The sequence below is a fragment of the Xenopus laevis genome, chromosome 2S (genome assembly GCF_017654675.1).
Source record: "Xenopus laevis strain J_2021 chromosome 2S, Xenopus_laevis_v10.1, whole genome shotgun sequence".
Classification (NCBI taxonomy): Eukaryota; Metazoa; Chordata; class Amphibia; order Anura; family Pipidae; genus Xenopus; species Xenopus laevis.
In genome coordinates this window covers 94,513,425-94,526,909 of record NC_054374.1, presented here as the reverse complement: position 1 = coordinate 94,526,909, position 13,485 = coordinate 94,513,425, and the positions used below count along the sequence as shown (strand labels likewise).

Below are 13,485 nucleotides of genomic sequence, written 5' to 3'. Positions count from 1 at the left end.
GTAATTATGCCAAAAACTTAAAGATGTAGTTGCTTTAAAAGGGGGTTGTACTAAATACCTATGCAAACTGCAAATTGATTTTTATTTTATTTAGCCTATATTTTCCCCATATTACGTCATCCAAAATAATAAATATAGAATAAATATGCTGCCAACAGATAATTTAAATTATATAAGTAACCTCTTTGAATCTTACCAAATCGGTCCTTGGTACTTAAAGGGATCCTGTCATCGGAAAACATGTTTTTTACAAAACGCATCAGTTAATAGAACTACTCCAGCAGTATTCTGCACTGAAATCCATTTCTCAAAAGAGCAAACAGATTTTTTTATATTCAATTTTGAAATCTGACATGGGGCTAGACATTATTCTCAATTTCCCAACTGCCCCTGATCATGTGACTTGTGCCTGCACTTTAGGAGAGAAATGCTTTCTGGCAGGCTGCTGTTTTTCCTTCTCAATTTAACTGAATGTGTCTCAGTGGGACATGGGTTTTTACTATTGAGTGTTGTTCTTAGATCTACCAGGCAGCTGTTATCTTGTGTTAGGGAGCTGTTATCTGGTTAACTTCCCATTGTTCTTTTGTTTGGCTGCTGGGGGGAAAAGGGAGGGGGTGATATCACTCCAACTTGCAGTATAGCAGTAAAGAGTGATCAAAGTTTATCAGAGCACAAGTCACATGACTTGGGGCAGCTGGGAAATTGACAATATGTCTAGCCCCATGTCATATTTAAAAATTGAATATAAAAAAATCTGTTTGCTCTTTTGAGAAATGGATTTCAGTGCAGAATTCTGCTGGAGCAGCACTATTAACTGATTCATTTTGAAAAAAAAATTTTTCCCATGACAGTATCCCTTTATTATAGCATTTTATTTTGTTTAGGATTATCCAATGGCACACACTAGAAAAAAGTATATTATGTATGAAAATGGTATATTTAGATGAAACAGTGTGTTTTACCTACTTGCTGTTTTATACAGGATATTTTTTATAAGGACCTTACACTGTTTAGGAGTATAGTTTCTCTTAATACAGAATTTATTAATTTATTTTTACAACTTTTTAAAGCCATTATTTAAAAAATAAAATCTTTTGGAGTGATAACTGTATACTAGATGTTTTTTTGATATCCATTTAGCCAGTGCAATCTGTTAAATTAAAGCAATTGAAATGTCAGGACTAATTGTATCTAATTTATCAAAACTAGTTCTCATGACTTGTGTAACAAATGGTAAGGCTAATATTGACAATAAATAGCAATTGCTTTCTTCCTCTTTGTTCTTCCTCCTATATCACAAACTGCCTTTTTTGTCATATTATTGTCATCCCACAAGTCTGAAACCCAATTCATTCATCTTCATGAGACATTTATGGAAATAGTGTCATTCAGTATGATACCTAATAACCAATACTAATAGTCTCTTACAGTAATGTCATATTTTAAGTACAGCTGTGATAATGATGTTATTTGTTAAGTATTTGTTTTGTTCTTTTGGTCTTGGTTGCTTGACATTTTTGTGCGGGGGAAACCCCCATTTGGCAGGGTTACTACTGTAATTAATGCTTACAATTCCTTACTTTGCTTGATCTAAAATGACCAGTCACTTGTGTAGGTATCATACTTCTCACATTGTCAGTTTTGGGGCAGTGATTAATACTCTGTTGGACTGACCGTGATCTTGATGTAGCTGTAGTCTGGAAATAAGTCGAAAAAAGTTCACAATGTCTGACCATACCTCTAAGGGGCACATTTACTAAGGGTCGAATATCGAGGGTTATATAACCCTCGATATTCAACCCTCGAAGTAAAATCCTTCGACTTCGAATATCGTATATATACTTTGATCGAACGATCGAAGGAAAAATCGTTCGATCGAACGATTAAATCCTTCGAATCGAACGATTCGAAGGATTTTAATCCATCGATCGAAGGATTTTCCTTCGATCAGAAAAAACTGAAGCTCCCCATAGGCTAACATTGTAGCTCGGTTGGTTCAAAGTGGCGAAGTAGTTAGTCGAAGTTTTTTTTTAAAGAGACAGTACTTCGACTATCGAATAGTCGAACGATTTTTAGTTCGAATCGAAGTCGTAGTAGCCTATTCGAATGGTCAAAGTACCCCAAAAAAACTTCGAAATTCGAAGTTTTTTTTACTTCGAACCCTTCACTTGAGCTTAGTAAATGTGCCCCCACGTGTGTGCCTATATTTATGAAGCTTCGTATTTTTATTTTTTTTTTGGAGGACGGGATTTTGTAGCCACAATTAAAAAAAAAAGCATTAAAAATCTAGTATTTAACTGTAGTAAAAAACATCATTGTTGGAAGTATTGCTGTTTAAGCCTTCATCACTTTTTTTTTTACCCAGTGTTTTCATCAGGTTTTCAACTGTAAATTTTCTTTGGTGCTTAATTGCTTTTAATTAACATGTATGTATAGGCAGGTAGCTAGGCACTGATTTTTTACTTGTTTAGGCAAGGCTTTTAGTTGTGTGTTATTATTTTCTTCCGCTCATAGTTTAAGAAATAAATAGTAAGGTGAGTCTTTCCTCTATATTTTATGTGTCACACTTCTCGGCCTTAAGAATTCTATCCAGTGGGAGAAGCTGCTATTTACTTTGGCCTCTTTTGTATCTGTTAAGAAAGACCAGAAATAGAATGGCAGTTTTTCTTCCATTAGTCTACAATTTGTTCTTCCAGTTGAAACAATTTCTTTTGTAATCATGCAAACTGTATTTGTTAAAGGTAATATTTCACCCTTCAGACATGAGATTGTAGCCTCAGTTTCTTTGCTAAGAAAACACATTTCTTTCTTTCAACATCAGTGCCAGTCAGACACCGGACTGCCTTTTATTGATTTGCCTTTCCCATGTATCATTTCTGAGAGTCCCCCCCGCTCTGAATAAATCAGAACCCAAATAAAATGTATGTTCTCCCCATGTCTGTGTTAGACTCCTGTCGGGTACTCTGGTTTATCCTGTATTCCAGTGCTATATAAATAAAAGACAATAATAATAGTACATATTTGGCTGTGATGTAAATTTATCACCTTGTTTTTCATTTTTTTTAGGCGGTCATTATTAGATTTGACCAAATATTCTAACTAGGCGTTATGTGACCACAAAACCGCAATGCCATCTTTTTTTAGTTATTTTAGTTCTGGCAATCTTTTATACAAGGCAGTGCTATGCATGACTATAATGAAATATGAGCTGCACAAAATAAAGTCCAGAGACTATGCAGTTCACTCCTTTTGCCGGTATTAAAATCTGTTCTCCTTCAGATTAATCCCAATAAAATCTTTCGTTTGTCGGAAGAAAAACCAGCGCTATAAGCTCAGGGATAGGCAACAAAAAAAATAAAGTAATATATAGTGTAATAATTTCTCAATAAAGTTACACCTCTTTGTGCAGTTACTAGGGATGTGTATCTCTAAAAAAACACAGTTAAAGGGTAATTAAACCCTCTGGTGGAAGAAAGAGAACACACCCCCTAGTAACTGCACAAAGAGGTGTAACTTTATTGAGAAATTACTACACTATGTATTACTGTTTTTGTTGTCTATCCCTGAGCTTATAGCGCTGGTTTTTCTTCCTACAAACGAAAGATTTTATTATAATGAAATATGGCAGTGGTAGCATCATGTGCAGGTCCTGAGCATCTTCATAAAATACATACACATATAGATGTTGTCATTAGATTAGGTTTTTACAATAATCTTGTTGTGTGTGTTGAAATATTTTTGACAGATATTATTATACCGTGAGCATTGGATGCTTCTGTCACTGTAAAGGTTTGCATATTCTGTTCATATGCCTTCATTCACATGATAATATTTGTTTATGTATGGCCAGTGTTAATACAACAATACTAAGATTTTTATGGTTAACACAGTCCTAAAAAAATCCAACTGCGGTCTTTGTGTGCTTGGCTGATAACATGTTTTTTTTATAAAGCATAATATTTGCAAGATAGCAGTCTATATGTTAATGATTCTTAATTCTGTATTCTGAACAATTAGTCTTGCAGCACTTTGTCTGGTATAGGACTTTAGCTGTACGTGTATTAGCCTTGTAGTTGCTTGACAAAAAATGTGCCATTGGCATTTGGCTGAACATTTGGTCTGCACAATTATTTTAGTCAAACTAGATGAAAATCGGACAGAAATTCAGACAGAATTTACATTTCTATAAATGGATTTAATCCAGGTAGAGATGAGCAAGTCAGGACAATATATAACATGTTTCAACCAATTTGAGATTGAACATGGAGAATGAATAAAGTAACTTTCAGACTCTATGCTTGTTCAGTGATGGAATGAAGTTAGGGACATTGGTGCTGGATTACCAACTTGTCTGAGACCTTCCTGTGCCTGTATTCTATCTTTTCTTTTAGTATCATCTGCATAAGTATTATTATTATTACTATATTTTATTATTATAGTTTATCCTCTTATGACTAAATTATGAGTTAGGAGCAAATGGTTTAAAGAAAACATCTCTCAGATATTGGATTACACTTGTTTTTTCAGGAATAAAGGCCATAAAAACTGTTATGTGTTTTGAATATTTAATTGGTTAGTATAATTGGTTAGAGGCAAGTCAACAAACATTACTTTAAAACACAACAAAATGAAGGTCTGAGCAATCTCGCACATGATGGGGCACATTTACTAAGGGTCGAATATTGAATATCGAAGTCGAAAGAATTTACTGCAAATGCTTTGATTGAACAATCAAAGGATTTTAATCCATCGATCCAAGGATTTTCCTTCAATCAAAAAAAGCTTAGAAACCTTATGATTGATGCTCGGTAGGTTTAAAGTGGTGAAGTAGGTAGTCAAAGTTTTTTTTAAAGAGACAGTACTTCGACTATCGAATAGTCGAACGATTTTTAGTTCGACTCGTTCGTTTCAAAGTACTTTCATTCTAATCCTTCACTCAAGCTTAATAAATATGCCCCTTAATGTATGTTGCTCTGTTAAAAATGTATCTCAATGCATTTTTCCAGAAACAGAATTACAGACAGAATTACAGTTGTTTTTCTTTAGTTTATCAGCTGCAACATCCGAATATCACTAAATTTACCAATAGCATTAGCGCAGCTCCAGTGACTAATAAAGGACCGCAACAACTTTTACTTGGAGCAATTTTGTATTAGTTTTTCATGGTTTTTACAATTAATAAATATAATAACATTGAAAAATCACATATTTTTGGGAGGAAAAATTAAATTTGTGAAGAAAAAAAAAAATCTGAATTTTACCAAATAGTATGTTTCTCCTTTTTATTGTGGGGAGACTTAATATAGTTACATTTGCAGTAGTCAAGAGTGCACAGCTCTTCCTGTTTTTCAGCCACATTTACCATCTGGTTTTCTGTGGTTGTGCCCACTTTTTAGCTGTTTTTTTTAAAATTTGTTTTAGTGTTGTGGTCGAAGTGCCTTTGTAAATACCATTGCTTTCAGCAAGGAGGAAACTGTACCAGAGTACCCAGCAATATAAGTAACAGAAGACTGAATTTTAAGCTCCACATGACTCATTCTCTAGAAAGTTGTAGGGCAAAAGTGACTTTGTCTTTACACAATATGGCCGCATACTGTAGGTTACAGAACAAATGCTATTATTTCAGGGGTTGCTGAAAATACTTTAATTACATTCTGCTTTGTACTAATTTCTTTTATTTTCTCCAGATGTCCTTTGTTAGCAAATTCTGCATCAGACAAAGTGAGAAATTCTGCAGAAGAAGATGACAGTGAATATAAAATCCCCTCATCTCATCCTGTGTCCTCTCGGCTGCCTCTTCACTGCCATAGTATTAAACATTTTCCAAGGTAAGATACCATGATTATAGTTTTTTGATGAGATAAAGGACATACTTTGTTTTTACTGGTTTCTATATTCTCAGCTCTACTGGTTCTCTTTGGCTTCTAAAGGAATGTAGCAGAAGTCAGCTGCTTTACAGATCTGGAGGAGTTAAGGAGAAAGGCTTAAAGGAACAGTTCAGTGTGAAAATAAAAACTGGGTAAATGGGCTGTGCAAAATAAAAAATGTTTCTAATATAGTTAGTTTGCCAAGAATGTAATATATAAAAGCTGGAGTGACTGGATGTCTAATAAAACAGCTAGAACACTACTTCCTGCTTTTCAGTTCTATAACTCTGAGCTAGTCAGCGACTTGAAGGGGGCCTGCATGGTACATTTCTGTTCAGTGAGTTTGCAATTGATTCTCAGCATTCAGCTCAGATTCAAAACCAACAAATATGACCCATGTGCCCCCCCTCAAGTCTCTGATTGGTTACTGCCTGGTAACCAGGGTAACCAGTCAGTGTAAACCAAGAGAGCTGAAAAGCAGGAAGTAGTGTTCTGGCTATTATGTTACACATCCAGTCACTCCAGCCTTTATACATTACATTTTTGGCTAACTAACTATATTAGAAACATTTTTCACAGCCTATCTATTTACCCAGTTTTTATTTTTACACTGAACAATTCCTTTAAACAAACACTGCTTTTAATTACAGTTTCATATAAAATATAACTTGAAAAAGCTTGAAATACATTTATTTATGTATTTTGGAAAGTCACTGAGATTTTATTTGGTTGAGATAACCTTTGAGATGAATTTTTATTATGATATAAACACTGTTATGTTGAACAGATCAGGACATACAGACTGAACTGGATGCCTTGGTCCTTACACCAGTGGTATCTACCCTCTCTTAGGGGCTCAGAGCCTTGCCTAGGCTTGAAAGTCCCAATTTCAGTTAGACACTTATTTGCTGTATTTGATATTATTATAACTATAACTTAATGACTCTCAAAGTAATGTTTTGATAACTTGTACCTTGTTATAAGCTAATTAGCCATGTGTTAGGCCTCAAAGTGAGTCTTTACCCAAAAAAGTCTAAAAAAAAGACTGTGCTGGATTGTTCTAAACTATAACACAGGAAACATGTTCGTCTGGACTCTGCTAAATGAATAATACAGCTCGTACTGAGACATATCACCAATTTTATTTTTCCTCTGCTTTGTAGACTCTGTGAGAATGGACAGTGTTTGTCAAATGGGGCACACAATGGCATATCTGAAATAAAAAAACTGAAACCACCAGATCAAGGTAGATACATTTTCTGCATTTTTAATATAATGAAGATTCTTTTGTTTAGCTGGATGCAAGTGGTGCTGCACAGCAGTGACGTAGACCTATGTGCATCCATCTTGTCTCATTGTAATGTCTAGGTGATGTCATTGCCACTGTACCAGTCCCTTTGCCTCCAACACGAACTTCGGCGAGAGAAAACCACCCACATGGTTCTTCTCTTACCAGGACTCCATCTGATTATGATCTTCTGGTTCCCCATCCAGGTGCTGATACAGAAATGTGTTTTATGTGTTTAAACTTTTCATTTTAGGATGGCAAAGGTTAGAGAAAAGCTTAATTTACTGACATAGTCAATGGTTTCATATATAGCTGCAAACTAGTTCCATGCAGTGCGATGGGAATGCCCCTCACCGCAAGCAGTATCTTCCTTCTGCATCTGGAATCCTTGTGTCAGCGTTTCTGTGAAGAAACACAGGACTTTGCATTTTGCACAAAAATCCATAGAGTCTGTTTATGCCAGAGCTGGCACAAGGCTTAAGCTGGCCATAGATGCAAAGATCTCATCTTACGAATCGAGGATTCGTACTATTTTCGAACTGTGTGTGTGGAGAGTCCCGACATTTTTCGTCTGGCGGAGATCGGCCGTTTGGTCGATCGGACAGGTTAGATCATTTCTGTCGGCTGCCGATAATATCTCTGCGTGTATTGCCAATCGTACGATTTTCAGCTTTGTCTATCGTACGATTGCTGTCAGGGGCAGAACATCGGCTGATCTGTTCTTTAACTACTTTATTTGATCGGAATGGTAAGACTTTGATCTGAATGGTTAGTGGCAGGTCGGGAGATGGGAAAGTCTGATCGTACGTTGATTAGTAAGATCGGATGCGACTGTGGCCAGCTTAAGACGAGAAAGAAGATACTGCTTGTAATGAGGGGCTGAAATTGGCCTGCGGATTCAAAGGGCTTATTTCGTTCCTCTCTGGCTCGAGCCTAAAACCAGTAAATAAAGGTCATGGGGCTCTCAAGTAAATTTTGAGAAAATGGAGATTAGATATTCCCATCAGATGCTAGTTTACAAGAGATTTTATAAACAGAACCATTGTGACAAAGCTCACAATATGCATCATAATACTATTTCATGGAGAATTATGTATACCAATAACACACAAAAGTTTGCCAGCTGCAGAGCTCTAACTAGGCATCAAGGACCATTCCTAGTATTTTTTTGTCATACATAATGGAACCTTCTCTATTAGAATGTGCCAGTTATTGCTTGATACTAAATAAATACCTTTTCTCTATGCTTTATATCCCGCTTCCTGTGCTTAGCTTTTTCCTCCCACTAACCCATTGGTTGCTTCTGCACTTTGCTACTTTTAACTTGTCTGTGTAAAAGCTCCAATGTGAAATCACCAGGGACATGAAGAAAGGATGCACCTCCTGATTTTAAGAAATAAAACTGATGATATCTTTAATGAAATATTTTTTCTATGGTGCCATTTGTCATTATTATTATTCCATAATAATATAATAAGAGTATATTAATAGCCTTGAATATTATTTTAAGGCATTTTACTTAATTTTCTTTTAGAACATTTTTTTGCAGCCTTTGGCCAATGCCCCCACTTTGGACCAAACAAAGATACAGATATAGAAAGATATTGTCATATCAGTCACTGAGCCACCTTTTCAAGAATATCTAAGATGGCAAATATGTTTTTGCACTAAATCCCCCCCAACTGATTCAAGCTAGGCTTTCATGTGTATCTTAGAGAGCAAAAATTATACTTCCCAAATCTAACTTTAACTGGCATTTAGGCTTAACCACTAAGCCACTGTTCCCCAAAGGGGGGGGGCAGTCCAATATTTTCGGGCAGATACAACAATGATGGTGTAGCAAAGTTAGAGTATTTTCAATGTAAACAAGTGTTTTTGGGCAATATTTAATTTCAGCAATGATAACTTTTAGGTTGATTTCAAAATAACAAACAAAGCCAATTTACAAAGCAATAATTTGTAATCTGTCCTTTCCATAAGCCGATAATAAATTCCAGGCATCAGATTTAAATGACAAAACAAATAAGACATTTGTGTCAAATTCAAATACTTTGGAGCACATTTACTAGGCTCGAGTGAAGGATTCGAAGTAAAAAAACTTCGTATTTCGACGTTTTGTTTTTGGGTCCTTCGACTTCGAATCGAACGATTCGAAGTAAAAATCGTTTGACTATTCGACCATTCGATAGTTATATATATGTGTGTATATATATATATATATATATATATATGACTATTTTTATCTATATTATTTAGCAAAAACATATTGAACTGTTTAAAATCTGGTGTTAAGTTATGCTCAGTCTAGACTTTTAGAAAGACTGTATTTTATCTCAGCCCTGTAACATTTCCTGGAGGCAAGAACTTCTGCTCAAGGCTCCACATGTAACAAGAGCAAAACTTTCAGTAAGTCAATCTCTTTTAAACACAATATCAAAAAGATAACATAGTTCTTTCATCCGCTTTAGGAAGTCCATCACTTTTCCACTTGAAGGAACACTGCTTTTAGAAAGAATTAGACCAACTTTGATCACAGAGGTTTAAAAAGGAGACTGATGGATATTCGTATTTGATTTGACAAATCAAAGCCGGGTTTTCCAATATTATCCTGGAACATGGGGTTCAGCATTTTTGAATTGCAAGAAGTCTCTAAATCAAATTATAGAAGCTGTTCTAGTAGGAAATATTGTACAATTCACATTTATATTAAATATTTAGTAAAACAACACTTACTTTTGCATAGTTGAATATTTGTTTCTCATTCATAATCAAGAAAATCTTCAGTTGGGAGTGCATATGGTAGTTTTCCATCAACTGGTTAACGATAGCTTTTATTTACTAAGATTCAGTACTTCTTCTTTGTTGTATAATAACGTAGGGCACTGACATGGATTAAGTACTCACTTGTCCTCCGTTCATGTTGAAAATGTGAGTTTAGGATTACAACTGCTGTAATCCTTTATTTAATGTTATAGAGGTGGGCCCTATGACATTGATCTTGGCAAGTTAATATCCCTTATTATACACCACCAGCATATAAAGCAATGAAAATGAATCACATTAGTTCCTGTCCTAGTAGAACTTTTTCAACAGACACAAACACTGAGATTAGTTTAATCAGAATCCAGATATCCTACCAATATGTTTTTTGACGGTGGGAGTAAATTGTGGCACAAAATTGTACATTTATATATTCCAGACAGATCATACAATGGCCAAAATCAATGGAGAGAATGTGCAAGCATTAGACTTAGGGGCTGATTCACTAACTTCGAGTGAAGGATTCGAAGTAAAAAAACGTAGAATTTCAAAGTGTTTTTTAGGCTACTTCGACCATCGAATTGGCTACTTCGACCTTCGACTACGACTATCGAAGGATTCGAAGTAAAAATCGATCGACTATTCGACCATTCAATAGTCGAAGTACTGTCTCTTTAAAAAAAACTTTGACCCCCTAGTTCGCTATCTAAAAGCTACCGAAGTCAATGTTAGCCTATGGGGAAGGTCCCCATAGGCTTGGCTAACTTTTTGTGATCGAAGGATATTCCTTCGATCGATGGATTAAAATCGTTTGATTCGAAGGATTTAATCGTTCGATCGAAGGAATTATCCTTCGATCGTTCGATCGAACTATCTGCGCTAAATCCTTCAATTTTGATATTCGAAGTCATTTTCCCACTAGTCAAGGAAGTTGTCATAAGAAAGAAAGAGGCTGCTCTTATGTTATTCTGCTTAGGAAAACAATTATAAACCTTTCTCAAATCTTCCCTAAGCAGAAGAACATCAGAGCAGCCTCTTTCTTTCTTATGACAACTTCCTTGACTACTTGGTGGTCAGACTGGTGGGAAAATGACCAGCAGGTGGCGCTGTTGTAACAAAAGTCATATTAACAGTACATGTATATCCTTTAATTTCTTGGAATTAAAAATAAATAAATAATGAATGTAAATGACAAAAGGGCTCCCTCATCAATGTTACATTCATCAATGTTTTACTTATCCTTTGAAAGGCAGTATGGGTATTTATTATGGCCGTGGTCTTCCTATAAATATAATACTCTAGCACAGTTCCTGCTAAAAAAAAATTCCTTAGAATAGAAGTGTGATTTGCCCATAAAAATCTTATCTAATATTTTTGTGTAGCTGCATTGATAAGACCTTGCAATATATATCTCCTATTTTTTACTTGAAAGAAAGATAAAATAAAAGCAGTAATGATCAAAATAACGGATCAGTATAAGAACTGGTTCACCAACATGTTGGCGCCACGGCCTGAGGCAGTGGGTAGATTTAAACGACATGTTCCTTTTCTTTATAAGGCACGCTCAGTGACGCATTACATTGATGTCTCGGGCATCCTGTGTAGGAAAGAGTTTTGTTTCTGTATAGCTGACATTCTGAATCTTGAATGACAGTAAAGAACGCTGAATTTCATGATAATTGATAAGGTAGAATACCCCGACGACTTGTCTAACTCTATTCTATATAGGCTGGTGAAAATCTCAGAAAGAGATTTGTTCTTGTGAAATCAGAAAGCTGACAGCACAGATCCATTTTTTCTTTCATTAGTAAATTCAGCATTTATTGAAAAGCTGTAACTGCTGAGGCTTGACGCCTTTTTTTTTTTTTTTTTGCTTGCATTTCTATTCTTCTTTGCTCTTGGTACTGTGGCCTTTCAGAAATCTTTTTTCTTTTCTTTTGTACAAGTGCCAATTTCTTGGCCTGATATCTTCTCATTTGGGAAACCGCAAATACCAGAATACAATAAGATTAGATAAAACTACCCAAGGGGCCCTTGACAGCTTAAAAATATAGCTTGCTATGCCCCAACCTAAGTGCTCTAGATCTGTTCAGTGCTTAGTGTTGGCTGCTGCTGAGCTGCATTATCACTTTAATTGCTTTCTTCTTGGCACTGTGTGGTACTTGTGGTGTGGGTATGCTCCTTAGTGTTTCCTGTACTTGGGAAAATCACCCTCCAATAACAATAGCAAAACATAATTTGTAACCATCATTTGTTTATATATTTATGCAGTCCATCCCTAAATGAATAGTCACATAGGCTAAAAGAAACTGTTAGGGGGTATGTGGCTGGATGTTCTTGTATCTGGTATGTTACTATAGAGAGTTAATATCTGATGTTGAAGAAGGCAAGGGGAGATTCTTTGGAACATAAATCAGGCATTACATCATTGAGCCCTTATTTTGTTATTTTGAAGTAAAGGAATGGAAGGATGCATTATTTGCCAGGTGATTTGTAATATGCCAGGTGCTAGCCAGCTGCGTTGCCTCAGCCGTGTGCTGGTGGTCACAACCAGGGGATTTACAGCTGAGCATAATATGTTGTGTTGTAAAACCTGCAGAGAGACTAGTGGCTGAGATTTTTCCATCCAATTTTTCCAAGCAATTACAGAGGCTGTTAGTGTGGGGGGCGGTGTTCTTAGCATTTACGGCAATCTAAATAGATACATAAATTCTATCTATATCCAGGTGAAGAGTCTTTTGACAGTTCCCTTCCCTCGCAGCCCCCACCACCTCCCCCAGCATGCACCTGCGTCACTGAGCATGCAATGCCCACTGCATCGGGAAGCAGACCGAATTCAGATGTGGATCTGTTCCTTCCTCATTTGGGTAAGGCTAATAGCAAAAAAAATGAGAACCCCCAGACATAAAAACAACTACTACCGCTTCTTTTACATTTGATATACCTTTCTTGAATTTAAAATAGTATTGTGCATTAAACCAGAAATCATTAAAGCTTTGTCATAAGCACTTGGCAGAAAAACATGCTAAAGTTAAGAAAGTGCTATGGGAAAATGGACCTAAAAATCTGTATTATGTTCATGTAAAGAACTAGTAAATTGTTGACGTTGCACAAACTAGATTTTGCATTTGAATCTCTAAAATGTCTTTCTACTATATAATTCAAACTCTACTCTCCACTTGATGTTTTTTTCTAAATGTCAGTATCACAAAGGAAGCCAATTAATTCATTTTTGTAATAAAGTATTTTATGACGTATTGGGAGAAGTTATAGCATTAAAGGGATTCCGTCACGTATCTATAAAAATCATCGGAACGTTCAGTATCAAGTAGGTGCTGCACCCAAAATAGTTCCCCCTCAAAGACCCCCCCCCCCTCAAAACCCGCCCTAGCCCCACAAACCTTTGTGCAGCCGGCCCACTGACACCACTAATGGATCTTCTGCATTGCTTCAGAGATGCTGGGCTGGGGGGAGGAGCGATCCTTTCATAGGCTGAAGTCCTGTTTTCATTATAATAATAAATAAATTATATATAATAAATATATAATTAGCCTATGGAAGGATCGCACC

General features: G+C 35.9%; 1 protein-coding gene across 1 annotated transcript in view; it reads left to right on the top strand.

The window, feature by feature from the left end:
- cblb.S (Cbl proto-oncogene B, E3 ubiquitin protein ligase S homeolog) overlaps nt 1-13,485 on the top strand; it is a 126,804-nt gene that overhangs the window by 106,735 nt on the left and 6,584 nt on the right. Inside the window, 4 exon segments of the mRNA NM_001091321.1 lie at nt 5,688-5,828; nt 7,031-7,093; nt 7,095-7,113; nt 7,236-7,361. Coding sequence (NP_001084790.1) covers nt 5,688-5,828; nt 7,031-7,093; nt 7,095-7,098 — 208 coding nt within the window. The 3' untranslated portion in view covers nt 7,099-7,113; nt 7,236-7,361.